Source organism: Solanum dulcamara, chromosome 8 (genome assembly GCF_947179165.1).
Source record: "Solanum dulcamara chromosome 8, daSolDulc1.2, whole genome shotgun sequence".
NCBI classification, from domain to species: Eukaryota; Viridiplantae; Streptophyta; class Magnoliopsida; order Solanales; family Solanaceae; genus Solanum; species Solanum dulcamara.
The window spans coordinates 14985720-15009948 of NC_077244.1; the positions used below are offsets into that span (position 1 = coordinate 14985720).

General features: G+C 34.4%; 1 protein-coding gene across 3 annotated transcripts; it reads right to left on the minus strand.

Annotated features, from left to right (window-relative positions):
* Positions 1-1140: 1140 nt before the first annotated feature.
* On the minus strand, positions 1141-16357 carry LOC129899692 (DEAD-box ATP-dependent RNA helicase 15-like). Of its 3 annotated transcripts, XR_008769571.1 has the most exons (13): positions 16237-16357; positions 15973-16109; positions 15530-15630; positions 5479-5651; positions 5144-5375; positions 4907-5025; positions 4331-4387; positions 4066-4250; positions 3372-3516; positions 3204-3287; positions 3054-3117; positions 1342-1746; positions 1141-1249 (listed from the first exon to the last, which is right to left on the minus strand). XR_008769571.1 is itself a non-coding variant. In XM_055974719.1 (12 exons), exons 2-12 carry the CDS (start codon positions 16089-16091, stop codon positions 1736-1738), a joined length of 1290 nt encoding a protein of 429 aa, XP_055830694.1. In that variant the 5' UTR covers positions 16092-16109; positions 16237-16357; the 3' UTR covers positions 1253-1735. The 3 variants fall into 3 exon arrangements, 2 of the variants coding, with proteins under 2 accessions (XP_055830694.1, XP_055830695.1); XM_055974719.1 differs by lacking the exon at positions 1141-1249 and having other exon boundaries at positions 1253-1746; XM_055974720.1 differs by lacking the exons at positions 1141-1249; positions 15973-16109; positions 16237-16357 and having other exon boundaries at positions 1253-1746; positions 5479-5754.
* Positions 16358-24229: the final 7872 nt, after the last annotated feature.

The following is a 24229-nucleotide window of genomic DNA, read 5'->3' on the forward strand; positions in this document are numbered from 1 at the left end:
AATTGTCTAGTCTCGAAAATGCAAAAAATGGGTCATCCAATGAAGGAGACAGAAATTATCTCAAAACGGCAAGTTCTCACCCTGGTTTTCGGAGCTGACTGCAACAAGCTCAATCTAGTATTAGAGGAAAAAAATAGTTATCAAAAGAGAGAGATTGAACATGATATAGCAAGCTATAAATAACGACGCTGCTTAGGTCAATAATAACAGAGCTTAGAAGAAGCATGTAATCTTAAGAAATTGCTGGAATTTATTAAAGCCTTGTTACCTGTCCTATCCCACTAATTATTTTCATAAAATGAATTTTGCCCCACCCTCCCCTATTGGCTATTGCCATCTCTATCCAACCGTTTGAACCTTTCCCCAAAGTTTCTCCTATACACGCCCATTTTATCAATTCGAATTTACCATAACTCAGTTCCACGAAAGGCTCCCACTTTTATTTGCTCAAAGAAAATCAATGTTAAATGATAATGGTTGCATTCAAGAATTGCCTCATCTTCTTAATGATCATAGCAATATCTCTTGCAAGCATCGGCACGACCATGCCAGCTCCTCAGTTGCTACAAGTTCCAGCAGTACCATCATTGCCTCCGCCGAAAATTCCCAACTTGCCAGCAGCATCCACATTGCCAAGTATGCCACTGCCACAATTGCCCATATCTTTACCATTGCCATCTTTGCCATACACACCATTACCAACTTTACCTAAAGTTACTTTGCATCCACTTCCAACTAACACTCTGCCCAGTATTCCAACTACTATCCCTTCACATCCCACCATTCCTGCCCTCTCACAACCTCCATCAAACTGATCTCAAGTTCACAATATTTGGTTGCACTGTTTCCTAGCATGTAATTGTATTCCATTTCTAATCTTTTGGAGTTTCATCTTACTATATTTGTATGTTTATGTAATATTCTTTACATTATCCTCAACATCCTTTTTTTCACACAAAATTGTTCGATATATGTTAGGATACAAATGAAAGTCGTTGGATGTAACATGGCACAATGAGTAAACTGCTACCAAGGCTACAACTTCAAAACAGTGTATAAGTAACACAGACCACAGTAATGGCAAATAGTACAGGAAACAAAACAGATAAGCAGCTTTAACTTCCAAGCTAATTAAGAGAACCATTTTCTTTTTTAGAAGTAATTGTCAAGAAGACATTGATCTTGAACTTGTTTAGCTGCATCCGTCATATTATCAAAAGAGCTCTTTCACGTGACAGTGCAGCTTCATCTGTTAGGACAACGGTGTGAGAAATTTATATTGTGCCGTTAAGATCTTACACAAGGCACAATCAACAGAAAAAAAAAGAAGAAGATACTTACCAGATCAACAGAGTTTACAGATTAAGTTTCAGTTAGCTTACAGTTTCTCATCACAAATATAGTTCTCGAAACTTCAAGTGAACAAATTTAACATCAATTAGTATTCTGGAAACTGGCCTGAATTAATCTAGCAACTAGGCAGCAGAAGGGACATCAGTTGCTTTCTTAAAAAGATTACACATAACATTTGAAGTTCTCAAACTGACTAAAACAAGTATGGGTTCCATGAGGTACATCAATCTAAAGGTGCCGAAGCAGAGGCGGCTACTCATTCTTCAAATTAATTATTCAAATTCCCACACTGTTTGTTGAACAAAAGCATAACCACCTTATTGTTAGTTCCCTTATCTTCATGCAACTTCACTTGAATATTCTCCAGGAAGACCTCATCCCACTATGATGGCACTGCAGACACAAGACTACTTTTTGAGCACCCTAAACAACTGCTCAAGCAATTAAAACACATTGCAAAATCCAGAGAAATACAAAAGCAAAAACAATTAAAGTGACAATTAGCTTCGATTTTTCACAACATCGGCCCATTAGGAAACCAATGTATTAGATTAACTTAGCAAAACACTAAGGACCAAAATACACACACAATCTTCCAAACTCGCTGTAGCACAGGATACTTCTACTCAATGCAAAACTTTTTTTTTTTATGACCGTCGTGTCCGAGCCAGCTTTCCTGCACTCAATACAAAACTTTTACCAAGGAAGTCACACTTAGATTCAAAAACAACACAGGTTTAATTATGAATCGAGTCCGCCATCTGTTTCATTGTAAACACAAAAAGTAAGTCTCATGTGTAAATTTGATGAATATTCATTATTTACAATCTCATTACATACTTCGTTGACTAAAGGGATAGTTCATGATAGATTAGCCAATCAAGTTCCTTATTTATGAAAGGATCCGTTTTGCTTTCCTCCTATTTCCATTATTAGTTTTAACAACAGAAACTCATATCCACTCGATTATCGTATTATTTTGTTGTAGTGATTGTTCCTTTTTTAATATGATTTGTCATGCTTTCTTTAGCATTTTGTATTGTTGGCTTCTTCACTCTCGATGTTTTCTTTTTTAAAACTCCTTTGTAATACTTTTACTTGAACCGAGGTCTATCGGAAACAACATATCCACCTCTCCAGATAGGAGTAACGTCTGCAATACGTACTACCCTCCCCAGACCCCACTTGCAGGATTACACTGGGTATGTTGATGTTATTGTTGAAACACTTATCCACACAAAATAACCAGTTCGCATTGAAAGGGCTATTTTCATGTCCAATTCAGACCTTCTTATTTAGCCTCAACCTCTAAGCAGAAAATGGCTAAAATTTCCAGAACCTTCTTATCAAATTGCTTGGTAATACTTTTACTTGAGCCGAGGTCTATCGAAAACAACCTATCTACCTCCCTATGTAGGAGTAAGGTCCGCGTACCACTTGCAGGATTACACTGGGTGTGTTGTTGTTATTGTAGAAACACTTATCCACACAAAATAACCAGTTCGCATTGAAATGGCTATTTTCATGTCCATTTCAGAACTACTTATTTATCCTCATGACCTCAACCTCTAAACAGAAAATAGCTAAATTTCCAGAACCTTCTTATCAAATAGTTCATATGGCCCTATATAATTGAGAAAAGCAACAAACATGAGGAAATGAAAGCAAGCATTAATGTTAAACATCAATTAACACCATACTGTATGTGGAAGTATCAATCTGCTCAGGAAGCTCTTTAATATCCACTTCGAACCTCTGCTGAACCTATAATTAGTAAAGCATAAGCAAATCAGAATAATAGGATCAACAGAATAAGACATAACAGGATAGAAACATCGAAGTTCTCTAACCTTATTAAGAACATCAGAATCTGATGCAGACGAGACAAATGTGATGGCAAGACCTTTAGTTCCAAACCTACCAGCTCTACCCACCTATAAATTTACAAGTATTAACATAATTATTAGTATCCGCATAAGATGTAGAAATTGAAACAGAAAACCAAAGATAAGAATTACTCTGTGAAGGTAAGTATCTGCAGAATCTGGCATGTCATAGTTAATAACAATGTTGACCCTTTCAATATCGATGCCCCTCCCAACCAAATCAGTTGCCACAAGAATTCTCTTGTGCCCCTCCTTGAAACCCTTATAGCGAGTCAATCTACTCAACAGAGACAAGTTATGAATTAAACTTGCGTCAGATACAAATTAATAAAACTTAAGTGCAGCATTCAATAATTGGTGCAGCCTTTTGATTCCACTCAATTACACAATAGTGATAAAAAATGAACTCAACAATATATGCAAGTTTTGGTAACTACAAAGGGAATGGAGGAGAAAATAGTAGAACATTAATAAAGCGTGCTAATCAACATATTCAATCACATACAACTAACAGAAGAATCCTAGAAAGAGTATATTTTGTCGAACTGATATCTGGATAAACATCATTTTAACTTCCCACATAACTTTATTAGGATTGTTAAGAAATGGAGCTTGGACATAACTCCAAGAGCTCTTTTTGGATTTTGGAAATTAAGTACATCTTTGAGCGCATAAGAAGATAAGGTGGAGAAGATTTGATTAATAAATTAAGTGCAACTTTAGTGCACAGGCAAATAAAGTGGAGAGCGCTTGAAATAAATTAAGTGCAACTTTAGTGCACAGGCAAATAAAGTAGAGAGCGCTTGAAATTAAAAGCTATACAGACCTCTCTTCCTGAGTCATTCCAGAGTGGATGCAGATAGATGGAAAATTGCAGTCAACAAGCAATTTATTCAGCTCTGCTGCTCTGCTTACACTCTTGACAAATATAACAACTTGATTGAAGTCCAAAGCATCCAGCAGGTCATTCAGCTTCCGGTTCTTCTCCGCTTCGCTCAATTTGATGTAGTGCTATCATGAAATAGACACAAGGTAAGAAGGTTACTAATTTTAAGAATTATGCTAACATGTCTAGGTCCCAAAACACGTACCTGTACAAGTCCATGAAGGGTCAACTTGGCCTCATCATCAACATAAATTTCCATTGGCTGAAAGGAATAATGTCATACCAAAGCATATTAGGAGCTTCGTGAAGCTAATTGCATCCAGTACGAAATGAATAGGATGGAGAGATCCCCCTGAACCGAGGTTCTGTAAAATTTCTCCTTGCAGATAGTGTAAAAGCACATCAACTATTTCTATTGTTGCTTTACATGAGTTCTCACAATGCTGAGAGAAAACCGCTAAAAAAGCTGCAATCATCCACCCCCTCCCACCCACCCACCATTATTCCATTTCTACTATATATCTCCTCCAAACCTCTTTTCGACTATTATCTCATCACAAGCAAAATGAAAAACAACAAAACAAACAGGGACAAGAACAAGCGAACTAAAAGCTTTAGTGCAGCAATCAGATTCCCCGATCAACAACTGGACTCTAGTGATCCCTATCTTTGAGCTCCATTATAAAATAAACTGACCAGATACACCTTATCTCGTGCAAAAAGCTGAAATCATGGAAAAATTGTAGACTTCTAAATTGAAGAACTGGCCACAGGGCATTACATCTTGCATAAATTTCTTGCAAATGGGGCGAATCTCTTTGCTGAGTGTTGCTGAAAACATCATTACTTGCTTGTCATGAGGAGTCGTCTTGAAAATTGCCTGCACATCTCTTCTCATGTCTGTGAAACAAACACAGGCAATCAGCAAAAGAGCTACTGAAAGAACCTCACACAGTTTTGAATGTCAAGTAAGTTTAGCAACAGGAATCATGAATCACATTATGCAGCTAACACATACCAAGTGATTCAAGCATTTTGTCACATTCATCCAGTACAAAATGCCTCACATTCCTCAAAGACAGGTCCTTATCTCTAGCCAGTGCAAGTATTCTTCCAGGAGTTCCAACAACTATATGCGGGCATTCATTCTTCAGAAGCTCCTTGTGAATTTTGATATTGACACCACCATAGAAAACAGCAACCTTGATATCAGGCAAGTATGTGCTGAACCTCTCAAATTCATGACAGATCTGCAGCAACCCAAGAACCCCACACAAATATTATTAACCTTGCCTACATGGGGAAGCAGAAAGAAATTCTGATTATTATTTTTTCGCATATTTCAATACATGCCTGATAAGCTAATTCCCTTGTGTGACATAGAACCATGGCAGCAACCTGACCAGCAACAGGTTCAATCTGTTGCAGAGTTGAAAGAACAAAAACAGCAGTTTTACCCATTCCAGATTTAGCTTGACAAAGAACATCCATGCCTAGAATTGCTTGTGGGATACATTCATGTTGCACTGATGAAGAACCAAAGAGATTGGAGCCACGGAAACCTCAGTTTCAATTCAAAAAAGTTTACCATTGTACATCTCCAAAATAGTAGTGATAGTGATAATTTACCTGGAAACAAAAGATAAAAAGAAATCATTAATAACTAACTATCAAAAAGATAAGGAACAGCATAACAACAACAATGAAAGAATAATACAACTACACCTCAGTCTCACGCAAATTTAAGTCGGTTAAATGCATCCTCAATGACCATGTTAATCCATTTAAACTCATCATGGGCTAACTTTATTCAAAATAAATACAATATAAAAACTAAATAAAGTACTAGAAGTTCTTTATATTTTCTACATACATATAAATCTCTAAAAGGCTACCTAGAAAGGCATAGGACATAAGTAAAAGTGCACATGGCTAAAACATATTCTCAACTACTCCCTCGGATTCAATTTATACGACTCTATTTCCGTATTAGTCTGTTCCAAAGAAAAAGACCTCATACAAAATTTGGAAACAATTTAACTTAAAATTACCCTTAATGAGAAGCTTTATAGTCACAGAATCGGATAAGAATATTAAAGACCATAAGATTCAAAAGTCTTATAGTCACACAAATGTTATGTCAACTTTAAGACAAGAAGTTTTAAGATTTTTTATTTCTTTCTGAAATTCTATGCTCAGTCAAAGACATAAATTAAATTGCAGGGGTTAATAGGTACCGCCTATGTGTGTGTGTGTGTGTGTGTGTGTGTGTGTGTGTATATGCCCAATATTTTACCAAGTATGGATACCATATCCAAGAAATTGACGATACTTAGAGATAACTTCCTTAAAAGAGATTTTAGACCTACCTTGTCCCTTTTATAACACCTTAATTCACCACATATATGGTGCATCAGGTGGCCGATGCAAGACATAACCAAACCATCTCAAACTACCTAATCTCATTTTATCCTCGACATATGCTACTTGAACCTTCTCATGAATGTAGTCATTTCTAATCTTGTCCATATAACCACACATCCATCTCAGCATCTGAATCTCTGCGACACTCATTTTGCGAACGCGTTGGACTAGAACGGCCCAACATTCACTCCCATATAACATTGTTGGTCTTCTAATTGTTCCATGAACTTGCCTTCAACTTCAGCATGCATCATTCTATCATATATCACCACCTTGATGGCACTTCTCTATTTCAACCAACCAAATTGATTATGTGAGACATATTCATCTATCATGCTATCCTCTTAGAACAGCGAGCCTAGATAATTGATTATTTGCATTTAAGCATTGCAATCCCATCTAATCCCACCTTAATTTTACTCTTTTTATGTGGACTAAACTTACGGTGCATATATTCAAACATATCCTAAAACCCTTTCTCTTTAGAATGTTTCTCCACCGTTCGAGTTATGGTTGATACCCTCATTGATTTCGTCAATTAGCATTATATCGTCAACAACAACGAAAGGATAATCAAAAAATAAAAAGAAAAGATATGACTCAAATTTCCACATTTCGCAATATCTAAAATGGTAAGCTGGGCATTGATGATAATCTCACCAGGTTTAAGGTACACGGACCTTCTAGGTGTTGTTGTAACAATGGTTCTATTGAAACCAATGATCACCTTTTTAATGAGGGAGAAATGGCCAAGAGAGTGGAAATACTTCTATGATGCATGTGGAACCTTCGGTAATAATTCCCTAAATATTAGAGCTAAATTCATGAACTGGTGGCTCATCAAGCCACAAAACCAAGTACATAAAATCATTATTCAATGTCTTCCTAGTTTTATTACTTGGGAAATCTGGAAATTCAGGTGCTCTAATAAATATGATGACATCAGGTCTACTACTAATAAAGTGATTGATCAAATCACCATGCAGATGCAGAGGACTTTGCAGCTAAATTTACTACCCTAAACGTCTCCTCTCCTTTCCCAAACATCCTTCATGTTGTGGAAAGAATCAGACCTCAATTATCTATCATTCCACTGAGTTGGAAATGTATGTTGATGGATGACAAAGGGAATCTAGGAAGTCCTACTTCTTGTAGCAGGAGGAATTTTGAGAGACCACAATGGGCATATGATCATGGCTTTCGCATCTTACCTTGGGGAATACTCTTAACAACTATGCAGAGATTCAAGACATAAAAATTGGGTTGAAATGGTACTTGGATAATGGTTTCAGAAATTTGATTATTGAATCTGATTATCTGCTTACTTATTCATATGATCCCGAGGGTCTTTCGAAAACAGTCTCTCTATCTCCATGAGGTAGTGGTAAGGTCTGCGTACATCTTACCCTCCCCAGACCCCACTTGTGGGATTTCACTAGATATGTTGTTGTTGTTGTTATTCATATGATCAATGGCAACATATCCACCTTCTAGCTTTTAAAAGATGAGATCAAGAAGATTCAAGCCATGAAAACAAAGGATCATATTCAATTTAATCATATCTTTGGAGAAGGAAATTCAACTGCCTATCTCCTGGCCAATCTTGCAGAAAGTAAAATTCTTTTTTCACAACGGCTATCAACTTGCCTATGCAGGTTATATCCACTTTGAAGAATGAAGGGAAAGGAAGGCCAAAATTTAGAATACGAGTGAGGAAAAGCACATTCATTTTTGTTCCTGCTTGATTATCACTTTTGGACCTACTAAGTGTCTTTACACTCGGTATTTTTGTGAGCTCTTGCTCATGAGTTTTGTCTCCATCTTGTATGTTGCTTAGGTCAAATTGTATTTGGACTTATTTGTATGCAAAGAGGTAGTTTGAGCCGAGGATCTTCCGTAAACAGTCTCTCTACCTCCACAAGGTAGTGGTAAGGTTTGCGCACACTCTACCCTCCTCAGACCCCACTTAATGAAATTCCACTAAGTTGTTGTTGTTGTTGTATGTAGAGAGGTTAGGCTCTAGCCCCTCCCCCATCGATCTCCTTTTGAATTATCAATATATTCCCCTCATGGGACCTATTACAAAAAAATTATGTATACAGCTCAAAAACGAAATTGCACCACATTCACAAAATTTCAAATAGTAATTTTATCACATCCCACCCAAGCTTGCTTTGTGAAAGCTACATGCTTCAATGCATACGTTGTTTGACAAATGATGTCTTACTTCAGAATTCAAAGTTAGAGGATTCAGCCCCAAGATTGTTAACCTACTAGAAATTCATTGAGTTGAATGCAAGTCAAACATGAAACCTTCGCTCCATTCAGATTGACTTGAATAAATACTTTGTTCTTTACAGAATAGGGGTTTTTTATAGACCATCCAAAAAAGTGCTCCCAAGCACATTCTCCATTATTTCTCTCCTCCACTTCTTAGGATTGTAGAACTCCTTTTCCGGTGGCTTTTCAACCAGAATAATCCTAATTTTTTTATTGTTAACCTAAACTACAAACTTCTTTGGTAGTTTTTAACCTCTCATTCCCTCCCATCCTTTTTTCCTCTCCTGGGGGAGAGGGGGGCTTGGTTTGAATCAACCGAGCGTAGCAGAAATTTGATGAGAAAAGGGAAATTAAAGGACCATTATGCGAATTCTTTTGTTTTCTTAAGTACAATGAACATGGCAAGTGCATCAATTTCATTGCATTACAAATGGGCAGCAGGTCTATCATCACCCCTGAAGTTACATTAAACGCAGATTGGAGGATTATAGCACAGAAGTCAGAAAATCCTTCACCAATGCTCTAGAGGTTAGGAATATTAATACAGCAGCTAGAAGCCCACGACTTGAATCCTCTTCCATGGAAATGTTCAAAACCGACAGATGGTAAGGAACCAAACAACCAATGATCAAAACCTTGAATCCCAGAATCATTATTCCTGAAAGTTTGATACCATCAGAAGATGATGTACTTGGAAGATACCTGTCGTAAGAATTCTGGCCCCAAACCATGAAAACACCAACTTTGAATGATGTTCGAAGATGGGCAAGCAGTAATTGGAATTCTTCCATGGAGTCAACGTCTATGGAATGATCGACTTTTCTCATTTTCTCTTTAAAATGTTGTCTAGGAAGGAGGCAGAACACGTTTTAAAGAAGAATGGAGTTGGAAGAAGTTTAAAATTACTCTACAATGAAGGTCTCCTCCTTCTAGGTATTGGTCGGATGAAATTACCAGAAATTGGGTCTGGATTCACCTTCTAGGGTTGTCGGTAAATTTATAATCTCAACCCCCATTCAAACGAGTCGGCGACATATGGTGGCTAGATTGAGACTGAAGAAGAATCCGCTCTCAAAAACTATCTTCATTGGGCAAGGATCGAGGTCAAAGGAGATGGAGGAGCAGGCCTTAGAGAAATAGAGTTGGAATGCAATGGATTCATATACAAAAGCGAAAAATAAACAAAATGTCCATCGAGTCAAAATAACGTAATAATCTATAAAGGAAGAACTTAAGCCTATCTTAAAAATCTAAAGCCCTAATTTGAGCTAAATTGGCTCTTACTCAAAATAACGCAACAATCTTTTATAACCAAAGGTGGCCATTCGACTCATTTTGTTTCCAGCGAAGTACATATGATTTTTATAAGAATCCAACATGAGCATGCTTCTACAAACAAACTCACCGTTGGGTTTGGATCGAAGCTTTAAAAAGAGGAAAAATTAAGGGACCTACTATCCATGGATGAGTATTCAATAAGATATTGTCGTTTTTTCAAAATTTTCATCAAATTATATGAAAGGAAAAAGGCATAAATTCCCCCCTAAAGTTGTACCAAAAAGTCAGTTACACACTTAAATTATCATGGCGACCTATTACACACCTAAACTACATAAAAGTAAAACTATTACCCCCTAAAACTGACATGGCCCAAAAAAAGGAGCAGTGCATCAGTCAGATACAAGTCAGTTAAAAAAAATTAAAAAAAACAAAATCACCCCACCCCTACATCCTTTCTTCTTCACACCCACCTACCCGCTTCATCTTCACACTCATATACCCTTCTTCTTCACACCCACCTCCATTTACTCTCATTTTGAATCTTGATTTTTTTCTTTCAAAATCCATTAAAGTAAAAAAAATTAAAAAAATTATATTAACTATATAATTAGTATAAAATATAGTTAATAAAAAAAGTTAATTAATAAAGAAAAAAAAGAAAAAAATATAAAAAATCGAATGGATAGTTAATAATTAATTAGGATTTAATTAGTATAAATATAGTTAATAAAAAAAATTAATTAATAAAGAAGAAAAAAGAAAAAAATATAAAAAATCGGATGGGTAGTTAATAATTAATCAGGTTATACCTAAGTTCAATGGGGACACCCACAGCACTACCTCAAGAATTGACACAATCTTGATTTCTAAAGAGCTCAAGAATTGACACAATCTTGATTTCTAAAGAGTGGGATGACAACTTTAGTAATACCAAACAGCCTCTCCTTCAGAGAGTGACCTATGATCATATCCCTATTGTATTCTAACGTGGAGAATTGCACAGAGTGAGATCAACCAAAATCATATTTCAAGTTCATCAATTGGTGGTTGAATACTAATGGCTTTGTTGACAAAATTAAGAGTCGGTGGACATCATTTGATTTCTTAAGAAAACATGATTATATTTTAGCATGTAAATTGAAAGCCTTGAAAGGCAAACTAAGGGAGTGGAGTAAGAAGCCAAGGCAATTTGAAGGAACAAAAGTCAAGCTTGCTTAATCAACCGGCAGGGTTGGACAAAGTACGGGAGATCTCAGTCTTAACTAAAGGGAAGTATTAAATGAGGGAGAAATGGTGGAAAAGGAATCTTTGCTGATAGAGTATGAAAAACTTCTGAAAAAATGAAGAACTGAAGAACGGAGACCTACAAGCAACTTTGGGAATTGTCCATCAATATCTGAGGAACTATCGCAAAGCAGATTGATGAACAAGAAATCTTGGAGTATCTGAAAATGTGTGCTACGGATAACGCATCGGGACCTGACGGCTTTACTATGGCATTCTTGATTAAATGTTGGGAGGTGCTTAAACAAGATATCATGGGGCTTCTCCACAATTTCCTTTCTCATGGTTACTTCGACAAGAACTTCAATGCAACTTGCACAGAAACAAGGATAAAAAGATTTGATTGACAATATATATTTGTATTTTCTTCGGCATTTTTGCCTGGAAAAGAATGGTGCAAAGGAGTTGAGGGATTTCAGACCTATGAGTTTACTAGGCAACATTTACAAGATTATTGACAAAGTCTTAGACTAAGAGGCTTAGAAGGGTAATGAAAAAATAGGTAGATTCTCAATAGTCGGCATTCATAAAAGAAAGGCAAATAATGGCAACATACTAATAGCCAATGAAGCAAAGGACTCAAGACAAAAACAGAAGAAGCCTAGTATTCTTGGCAAGTTAAATATTGAGAAAGCATACAACCATGTGACCTCAAACTTTTTACTAAGAATGTTGCATCAAATGGATTAGCTGGGATGCAATTTTGTATATCTACTGTCAGATTTTTAGTCATTATTAATGGTTCTCCAAGAGGTTTCTTTCCTGCTCAGAGAAGTCCCGGGCAGGGTGAGTCTTTGTCTTCTTTTCGTATCAATTTCCATGGAAGGTTTGAACAACATGGTCAAAATTGCCAAACATAATGGATGGATTAAAGGCTTTCAGGTAGCAATGAATGGACACAATAGGCAAGAGATTACACATCTTCTGTATGCTGATGAAACCTTGATTTTTTGTGATGAGGAAGTGAGAATCATCTTAGTTCTCTTTGAAGGCATCTCTCGACTTCATATTAATTGGAGAAAGAGTCCTCTTCTCCAAATCAATGAAGCACCAAATATGGAGGCTTTGACAATGATTCTAGGGAAGAAGTGGGGGCACTTCCTACACTTATATTGGTAGGCCATTGGGGCAAAATCAAAGTCCATAGCAATTTGGAATAATTTCCGAAAGAAATATGAGAAAAAACTTTCTAGATGGAACTGTCAATACTTGTCATTGGGAGGAAGGCTAACTCTGATAAATTCAATACTAGACTCACTGTCAACTTATATGATATCCCTTTTCCCCATCCCTGTGGGAGTCACCAAAAGATTTGACAACATAAGAAGGAATTTTCTATGGCAAGGCAACAAAGAAAAAAAGGTTTATCATCTAATTCTCAGTAAGGCTCAAGATAGATTGGGAATTAGAAACTTGAAGACCCACAGTAAAGACCTTGAATTGAAACAGTTATGGATGTACTCTCAAGACCCTCAAAGCTTATGGAGCAAGGTGATCAAAGCTAAATACAGAATTGAAGCCAACTAGATGACTAAACCTTTTAACTCAACTTATGGTGTTAGCTTTGGATGTCTATCAAGGTATTATGGCCTTTAAAGATTCAAGTTTCTATCAGAGTTTAAAATGGTAGCTAGACATCCTTTTAATCTAGTTGGGGAATGGATCTTTGAAGGATTTATTTCTTGATATCTTTTTGTAGCTCAACACCACAGAGATCTATAGCTGAAATGTGGTCCCCTCAAGGTTGGGAACTGATACTTAGAAGATGCTTGAATATTGGGAGATGAACAGAATGATCGAGTTCGACAAACAATTGGAGAACTTCCCAAGAATTCAGAAGCTTATAAAATGATAAATCAACTTGGCCTCAGGACCACTAATTGTCCTTGTAAAAATATTTGGAAGATTAAGAGCCTATTTGGATTGGCTTATTTTAGGTGTTTTTCAGCCAAAATAACCCTTAAGCACTTTTTTGTAGTGTTTGGATAAAATTTAAGCCAAAAAAAAGCCAAAAGCCATAAGTTGGGATTTCTATCATATGGCTTATTGCTTATAAGTCATTTATAAGCCATAAGCTATTTAGCCATCCAAACAGGCCCTAAAGTACCCTACAAAGTTGCATGCTTCTCATGGTTACTGGAAAGTGAAGTTGTGCTCACACATGATATTTAATCAAGAGGAAGTGCCCTCTCTGCTGAAGATGTTATTTATTTGGAAAGGAGGTGGAGACAGATTTACATTGTAGGATAACTGATCAGTTACGGAAGATATTTTTTAATCTCAGCGGCATATCTTGGACAATACCTAGAAAGATTATCGAAGCTCTATTTAGTTGGAAAGTAGCTGGAGCTAGAGCAGGTGATAGAGACAGATGGAGGATGTCCCCTTCTTACATTTGTTGGACAATTTGGAGATAAAGGATTTCCAAATGATTCGAGGATAGTAGCAATACATTACAGATGATCAAACTTAATTGTATTCTAATTTTTTGTTTTGTTTGCAACCAGATTTACCGGCCAGAAGATACTATATTTATCCAAGACATATTAGGCTCTTGTTAGAATTGTAGATTGATTTTGCCTCTCCTTTGCTCACTTGTATATATGGTTTCAGTACAACCCATTAACTTTGTGCTTAATACATACAGCCTGTCACCTTCTCAAAAAAAAAAAGACTTGCAATTATCAGTTCCAGAATACAATTATAGCCTTGTTAGATGACCTCAAATTGACGTCTTTACAAATATTACAATTCCCTGTTCTTTTCTTGTTAATGGGGGTTCTTCAGAAGATCCATATTCAGATTGTTGAAAACTCCAGTTCATTAGTTGGCATAAATAAGTGTACTTCAACTTGGCACATGAAGAAGATGAATGATCAGATAATTCCAATAAAAGCTAGCATTTTCATATCGTTTCTCGTCATACTTATATAATGATCATTCTCAAAAACAAAATTAACTCAAAACATGTACTTTTTACCAGAGTTAGCACCTTAACATCCAAATCTAAGGCACATGAAAGGCAACAATACTACCAGAATAGCAGTGGCTGCACCACTTTATGACATATCTGGAAAGGAGGGATTATCAGCCAAAAAGTCTACAAATACTCCCTCTGTCCCAAAAAGAATGTCACCTTACTATAATTAAAAATAATTTAACTTTAAAATTCCCCTTTTACCCTTAATGAAATGAATCCCAACCACACAAATATCTAAGAATTGTTTTAGACCACAAGTTCAAAGGCCTTTCTTTTTTTCTTAAACACCGTGCCAAGTCAAAGCGTGCCACATAAAATGGGACGGGGGAAGAATTAAGTTCAAAATTTCAAAGGATTGAAAGAAAGCAAAGAATTCAAATGATACGACGTATCATAGTCTTTGCTCATACATTAGGGCAAAGTTGGTTTATTCAGAGACGAAGGAAACTAAGCATAAAAGATGAACTTTATAACTCAAACACTTCCATTTGTCTATCTTACAGAAGGTTGGCTTGTTAGATCAATATGAACAGAGTCATTTTTAGTTGGTCTCCATTGCTAGAGCAACTTGTATGAACTTTCTTGTTCTTATCAGCTCACACATTAGGGCAAAGTTGGTTTATTCAGAGACGAAGGAAACTAAGCATAAAAGATGAACTTTATAACTCAAACACTTCCATTTGTCTATCTTACAGAAGGTTGGCTTGTTAGATCTATATGAACAGAGTCATTTTTAGTTGGTCTCCATTGCGAGAGCAACTTGTCTGAACTTTCTTGTTCTTATCAGCTCATCTTGACATATCTATGCTCACTACTTCATTGTCTGATAAGCAACTCCCTCATCTTTTTTATAGAAGAGCCTACTTTCGCTATATTCATAAGCACCAATTACAACACCCTGAAAAGGACAGCATATACCTACTCGTATTTCTTCTTATATTCTTATAGAGTAAAGAAGGTAACAGGAGGAGGAACTATTTTTCACAAGCAGCACAACAACGACAACAAGATACCCAATGCAATCCCACAGGTGGAGTCTGAGGAGGGAAAAGTGTAAGTTTGAATGCACAACAGTACTCAAATTAAAAATCCCACAAACAAACTAAGGAAAAAGATTTTCTGTGAAATCAAGTGCCCATTAATGAGATGGCCTACCTTCAGAAGGATGCTCAAACCCTGAATCCACAATAGCCCGCAATAGCTCTGGCTTTAGCAGAAAGTCTCGGAATCCGGAACTGTGAATGCCAACGTAACCCCTGCTTTGAGAAAAATAAAGCCTTTCAAACTTAGTGTGTAATTACTATAGCTGCACTACTATGATTAATACTACACTTCAATGCCAAACTAGCTGGGTCAGCTATATACATACTAAACATATTAAGCTACATTTGGGCCCAACAAATTCATTCCATAGACCACAAAACTCTAAGACTGAAAAAAAAAACAAGAAAATAATCAAGAAGACATAAAAGAACTACTGGCCAAAAAAACAAAAACTGATGAAATCACTATAGTGTGTGTACAACCGCCAAAAACAGTACATATGTAAAAACACAAACAACGCAAAAAGAAATGTGGAAGTGAAGAGTAAAGCTCACTTCTTGGCGGACTCGCCGTTTGTAACTTTGCCGGAGATGGAATCAGGAGCTTTTTCATCATCTTCTTCATAGTCGAGAAGCTCCTCCTCGTAAGCATCGTTCTCCTTTGTGTCTTCCATTATTGATTCCTACTATACCTGAAAAGCACAAATCCAAGCAAAACAAAATCAGCAAATTAGGATCAGTACGCAAAATACGTGTCTAAATAAAACTGAGAAACATTATGATAAAATTGAGAACCATTTAGAAAAGATATTCAATTACCTTCTTGGATCTCTGAGAATGGTTGAGTTCCTTTGGGATATTTAGGGTTTGGATTAGGGTTTAAGAGCGTCTGCAAACAAAAATGTTAAAATAGAAAAAACGAAAATTTGTGCGTGAGGGAGGAGAGACATTAGTGGTTTATATATGGTACAATACTACGATATGATAGGTGTAACTGTATTAGTAAAAAAATTGGAAAAAAAGTATAAATTCCACCTAAAGTTGTATTACATGGGATCTATTACGTAACTAAAAGTGAAATTATTACCTCTATAACTGATGTAGCAAAAAAAAATAGCGCATAAATTTTGTAAAGAAAAAAAAATTAAAAAAACAAAATCATCTACTCCACCTTCTTTTTTCTTTACACTCACCTCCATTTATTCCCATTTTAAATCTTGATTTCTTTCTTTCAAAACTCATTAAAGTAAAAAAAATTAAAAAATAAAATCAACCACCCCATGTCCTTTCTTCTTCACACCCACTTACCCTCTTCTTCATTACACCCACCTCTATTTACTCCCCATTTTGAATCTTGATTTTTTTTCTTTCAAAACTCATTAAGAAGAAGAAGAATTATTCTCCCCATTTTTGTGGAGAAGACGATTGGGGGGAGGGGTCGGATGGGTGGTTAATAATTAATTAAAAGTTAATTAGTATAAAATATAGTTTATAAAAAACGTTAATTGATAAGGAAAAGGAAAGAAAAAAATATAAAAATCGAATGGGTAGTTAATAATTAATTAGGATTTAATTAGTATAAAATATAGTTAATTAAAGAAAAGTTAATTAATAAAGAAAAAAATATAAAAATCGGATGGGTGGTTAGTAATGATGGGTAGTTAATAATTAATTAGGATTTAATTAGTATAAAATATAGTTAATAAAAGAAAAGTTGATTAATAAAGAAAAGAAAAGAAAAGAAATATAAAAAATCGGATGGGTGGTTAATAATTAATTAGGATCTAATTAGTATAACATATGGTTAATTAATAAAGAAAAGAAAAGAAAAAAATATAAAAAATTGAATGGATAGTTAATAATTAATTAGGAGTTAATTAGTATAAAATATAGTTAATAAAAGAAAAGTTAATTAATAAAGAAAAGAAAAGAAACAAAAATATAAAAAATTATAATTTCTGACGTGACGATGATGTGGCACTAAGCGAGTGTAATACACCACATACTATGAGAGTGGTGTTATGCGTTAAGGTGTGTAGTAGTTTCACTTTTAAGTGGTTTAGGTGTGTAATAGGTCGTCATGATACTTTAAGTGTATAACTGACTTTTCGATACAATTTCAAGGGAGAATTTATTTTTTTTCCTTAAAAAAATTGGCTTGACTTGGATTTTTCATTTTTCAAATTATTAGTATAATATGAGATGGATTATTGATACCATCGAATTTGGCATGGATTATTGATTTTGTCCCTAACTATTGAAAGTCTTATAAACACCCTTCAACTTGACGAACTAAGCTTAAATACACTCCTTACATGTCACATGACATAGTAAGTGCCTACAATATATTTAAGCGGGTGAAAGGGTTAAAAAACAAAGAAGCCAAATCAACCTTTTTTTTGGAGAAGTATCAAAAACACCCCCGAACTTAGCACGAATTATTGGTTTCATTCCTGAACTATTGACAGGCTTAAAAACACCCTTCAACTTGACAAACTAATCTTAAATACACATCTCACATGCCACATGGCATAGCAAGTGCCTACAATTTATTTAAGCGAGTGAAAGGGTAAAAAAAGACACATCAGCCTTATTTTTTTTAAAAAAATTCTTTTCAATTTTTAATTAGCAACGGCTGCTACTCTTCTTCTTCCTATTTAACTTCTACTCCATTAACACAGAACTCCAAACAAAATCCAATTTTTTTTTCCATTCTTTTTTTAATTGCTTAATTTAATAGCTATAACATTCTTTCTCCTCCTATAGTGTTCATGACTATTTTTTATCGATGTAGACTTTCGGCAATATTAAGAATTTCATGGTCGGATGACAATCCCGGAATAAGATTTTGGGGTTCTAAAAACTATAAGGTATGAATTAATTTTTTTTGTTGGATTTATTTTATGTATTAAACTTGGTCACTAATGTTCCGTCATTCAATTTCTTATAGTTGAATGTTCGAGCTTGTTGCAAACTCAAATCGAGAAAGATATTAACCTTGAAGATGATGCTTAACAAGATGAGTAACATATGGAAGCAAACAAAGCCCTAAAAAATTTCAAATTGAAATTTAATCAGTAAAAAAATGTGAACAAAACCCTAACAAAACAAAGAAATAACATAGCATATACTTATCAGTACTTAAACCAATATGTTCTAGGTCAAAACCCTTTGATTTCCATGAAAATCGAAGGATTATGTTGTGACATTGGAGAAAAATTTTGGTGGGGAAGAAAGGTAAAAACTGAAAGACTCGTTGCTGAACTTTAGAATAACAAACCCCTTTCTTTTATTTCTTTATGTTAATTTATCTTTTTAATTAAAGAAATAACAAAATCCCTTTATTTTTATTTTTTAAATTATATATATATGTTACAACAGTTAAAAAAATACACATGTAGCGCGTGAATGACATATTTTTGTGTATGAAATGGGAGGGGTGGATTTAAGTTTAGTTCTTCAAGTTGAGGGGTGTTTTTAAGTCTATCAATAGTTCAGGGACGAAATCAATAATCCACACCAAGTTCGGAGGTGTTTTTAATACTTTTTTTTTAATATATATATGTCACGTTAGTTTAAAAAATCCACGTGTAGCGCTGAATGACAGATTTTTGTGTGTGAAATGATAGGGGTGTATTTAAGCTTAGTTCGTCAAGTTAAGGAGTGTTTTTAAGCCTGTCAATAGCTCAGGGATGAAACCAATAATCCACGCCAAGTTCGGGGGTATTTTTGATACTTCTCTCATATAATATTATCCTACCAAATTTAGTAGGCGTTTGGCTATAAAAACTAAAATAAATTTCACTTTATTTGAAATTTGAAAATTGAAGTTGGAGTTAAAATTGTGTTTGACTATAGTTTTTGCAGTTAATATTTAATTGATATTGTTCAATATTTTTAAATTTGACTTAGGTAAAGTGGAGTAACACAGTTCGTTCGACTTCACCTTACTCATAATTGAGAATTATAATTTCAACTTTTTTTAAAAAAACCTTAGTTATATATATATTAACAGTTAAAAAATATTTTTTAAAATATGTCTTAATTATATTATACTAACACTTAATACATATATAAATATTAAATGAAAGCAAAAGCAATTTCCTATTTTAATTAATTATCATATAATGGACATAAGTCAAACAAGCAATTATAGTCAAACCTATGATTGTCATTCGTTTTATAATGAAATTTTATTATAACGGTCTGATTTTCTCCAGAAATGATTTTTTATTTTATATTTTACTTCTTTATAACAACATTTCATCTATAACAAACAATAATAGTCATCATAGTGAAAATACATTTTTCTCTCCTTTACCAATGGTGAAGATCATAATGTTGTTCTTTACAACGTATGATCGAGATAAAAGATCTCCAGATGTGGACTCCGGATTTTAAGCCGGAAGAAGATCTTCCAATTACTCTGATTTGGGCGCTTCTCCCATGTTTCACCTTTCACCTACGTAATTGGCATTATATTAACAATTGTTGGAGATGTTGTTGTTCCCCTGCAATTAGATATTGCCACTAAAACTATGAATTGTCCTAGTATAATTAAAAGTTAGAATAGAGAATTGATCTGCTAAAGCCTCGAATTACTAGTGTTTTGGTTGGTGATGAGGATGAGGATTCACACTTGGAGGGGTATACTCAGAAAATTGAATATGAAAATATCTATAAGTATTGTACACATTGTAGAAAACTTGGCCATAATGTGACTAATTGTAGAGTTCTTGAGAAGAAAAAGTTGGAGGACAAAAAGAATGTCGCAACAACTACTAAAGGAGGAAATGACAGAAGTATTGCTAGCAAAAAAGGAGATCCCAACAGTATGCAAGTTAATATCCAGACCAATATTAATAGAGGAAGGGAATGACACCAAGCTAACAATCTGGCTGGATATTCCAGGAGATGGAAAAGTGCTCCTCCCAAAAGTATCTTCAAACCTACTGGAGCAATATTTGGGGTGGATAAATCTTTACCTACCTCGGAGAAAATTAGTACCAAAGTAGATGAGATATTGTTGATGAAGATATCTTGGAAATGGTCATAGTTGTTTTTAGAGGGAAACAGATTCCAAGATATTTCACTAACACGTGTCTAGTTTAGATTCCTAAAGTAGAATTTCCATAAAATAATTTTGAATTTTGTCACGATCCAAACTAGGCCATGAGTGACACCCACACTTAACCTCATAGGTGGGAGAACCAACGATACAAACCTCAACTTACATTAACAATTCAACTTATAAACCACGACAATAATGCGGAAGCTCAATCTTATTAAAGTCAGAAATAACAAAAGCCACTAAAATCTATTACATAACGTTTCCCAAAATCTGAAAGTCATCACATTAAGGACATCTAACTTCTAAAACTAAGTCTGGAAATGTCAAACACCAAATAAATAAATAACATAATGTGTCCGAAAACTAAAGACACCATGCCATAACTGAGAGAATCCATCACGAGCTAGATGAATAGCTCACCCTGAAATCCGACGAACTGGAGACTGACTAGAGCTGAGGTCGAGTCGAAGTCGGTGGAACACTCGCTGCACTCCGCAAAATAAAACAAGAAAAGATACAAGTAGGGGTCAGTACAGGACAACGTGTACTGAGTAGGTATCATCGGCCGACTCAAAACAGAAATCAACATGCATAAAGTAATAGCGGGAAATCAGTCATAACACTTAACAGGTGGAAACCAACAAGATCAAGATCAAATGACAACACAATAAACAGTTTTATAACCAGTCAACAATTTCAATATCACACATGAGGACTCAAGCCTCCACATCACACTCTTTTGGAAAATGAGTTATTGGAGATTGGGTAGTATTAAGTCATTTTAATTTGTTTTTCTTTAATATTACCGTGTCGGAACGTGACACCCGATCTAAATATACCGTGTCAGAACGTGACACCCGATTCAAATATAATTAATTTTTCATTCTTCATGATTACATTCCACTTCATTAACAATATTTCATCAAACCATCTTTATTCAAGGCACCATTTTTGATAGGACAAGTTCAAGAATATGGATTTCACAGTTTTGGAATTTCAGACAAATCACAATAACATACCAACCATCCAAACCACAATAATTAAATTTATAGTAAACTTCACGCATTACTCAATGACTATCAATCACTATTAAGAGTCTATCTATGATAAATGATAAAATCATAACATACCTCAACCGAAGAACTAAAGTAAAGCAAGCTAATTCGCCAATGTTCTTTCTTTCTTCAATGCCTCAGACCGTTTCCAATCTATCAAATATATAATATTTATAAGTAAACTAGTCCGTAGACACCAATATTATTTATATGTTTAACCTAGACCCAACAGCTCACTCAATTCTATAATTAATTCCTTAAAATCTTCAGCCTAGAGTTAAGTCTTAATTCCTCCAAATAACATAACTTTAATGGTATTCATATAATACAATACACCTACTATTTAATTACCTACCTCAATATATTAAAACTTGAATTAAATTGTGATAATTGTGAGAATAATTACTACCGAAACTAACAAATTTGAAAGCAGTGGCGCCTTCTTCTACTAATTTTACTTGTTTCATTCAAGTAATCTCTAATTTTCCTCCATATATCATAATGTTAGCACAACCTTTCCAGTTGATCGTGCCAAATGTTATGTATCTTTATTCCTCTATACAATGCATGATAAACAACAAAAATAATAATAATAAAAAATAACAAACTACTTGCTGAACCATTTTTTCCTTCTTTCTAATGTATGGCACTGTAGTACTATTTACACTAAAGTGACCTCTACCATATACATATAATGTAGATTTAAGGCATAGATACCTGATGCAGTTGGCGCTCTCTTCTCTTTTTCACATTTCTGTCTCTTCCTTCGTTTCTTTTCTTTTACAAATTAGGGTAATTAATTATGAACCAATAAATAAATAATAGTTAAATTACACAACTTATTTTAATAAATATGGATGAGTGGTATAACATATTAACTAAATTATTAATTTAGTCTACTAATTAAATTAATTATCTAAACTTACCCCTCAACTAAATAACTATGGTTATCGAATAGTTCAAAATACCCATTAAAAATTTACGGAACGAGTCTTTTATGAATTAAAAAGCTCAAGTACTCAAAATGGCCTTATGGGTCATTACAAATTTAGACCAATTAGTCTCACTAATGTAACTCAAAAAATTGTGTCAACTTTTTGCCTAAACACCCAAATCGCAATTCAAGGTCTCGGGTGTCATGCCCCGAGCCTATACCCTTGACGTGGCTGGCACTTGAAAACCATTGTTGGCCCCTAGTGAACTCTTGGCCTGGCTAACTAACTCAGTGAAGACTCAACTCAAGAAAAGAGTAACTCAAATGAGCAATTATAAAACATCCTCATAAATCTTTAATAATAAATTAAAGTACTTAGTTAATAATATAACTCAATGTCATAACTCAATAATTAAAATCATAGTTTTTAAAACAGACTCTCAAGGACTCATAATGACTCCACTCTAATCAGTCTATGAATCCTTTACTAACTACTATGAAGGTTACAAGACAAGCCCACGACTACCTCAAAAGAACTAATATAAATAAAGAAATCTGATAGAGAAGGAGCTCCTCTAAATACAAATAATAATAATATACCAAGTGTTGAGCAGGACCTTAGGGGTTATTGGAACTTTTACTTAGTCGGGTATTTTTACAAAGTTAAATGTATTTTATGTAACTTGCGGATTAGTTGTTTAAAATCCAATCGGGAACATCCCTAGGCGATTCAACCAGCCATACTGGACTTACCAACGGAATCACAAGGTTTTAACCCAATTAATCCATCACTAATCATGGCATTGGTAAATCCTAAAAGGGGTATTTCCAACATGATTAGTGATGAATTAATTGGTTAAAACTTTGTGATTCTGTTGGTAAGTCCTGTATGGCTATACATTAACATTCTATGCACAGTAGTAAAATTGTCTCATAGGTACGTTAAAAGCAGTCTTATATTTATCTGATTCAGAAATCTGAATTTGCCAATATCCAAATTTTAAATCAAATTTAGAGAAAATAATAACATCATGCAATCTATCTAATAAATCTTTTTTATTAGGGATAGGATATCTAATCCATTCTAACACTTTATTAAGAGGTTTATAATTAATGACTAATCTAGGTACACCTCTTTCCTGTTCTGCATATTTATTAACATAAAATGCAGTATACGACCAAGCAGAGCTAGAATGTCTGATTAAATTCTTTTTTAATAAACTATCAATTTCACTTTTGCATAATTCCAAATAATCAGAATTCATTTGACAAGGTTTTGCCTTTGTCGGAATATTAAGCTTATCAAAAGACTCTTCATAAGGTAAATTAACAACATATTTTTTCCTGTTCCAAAAAGCACTGGGATGATCATCACAACTATTAACAATAAACTAATTTTTTAATAAATTAATTTTTTCCTGTAATTTTGATTTTTCAAAATAGTATCTATTTCTATTAACGAGATTTCTTGTTTAATAAAATTTATCTGTTGATTTTATTATTATTATATTATTATGATAAAAAACCATGTTCTAAAAAATTTCATTTTGGACAATAAAATTCAACTGATATCTGTTTTCTTGCCGGTGAACCCAGACTAAAATTAATAGTTGTATTAATCATGTTAAACCGTTTGAAAAATTTATTTCAGAATCTGTAGGATTACTTAAATTATCCTCTCCCCTTGCAATATTTTTATTATCAATAATAATATGATTAAATCTGGAGGGAACAGTTTCTCTAATCTGAGAT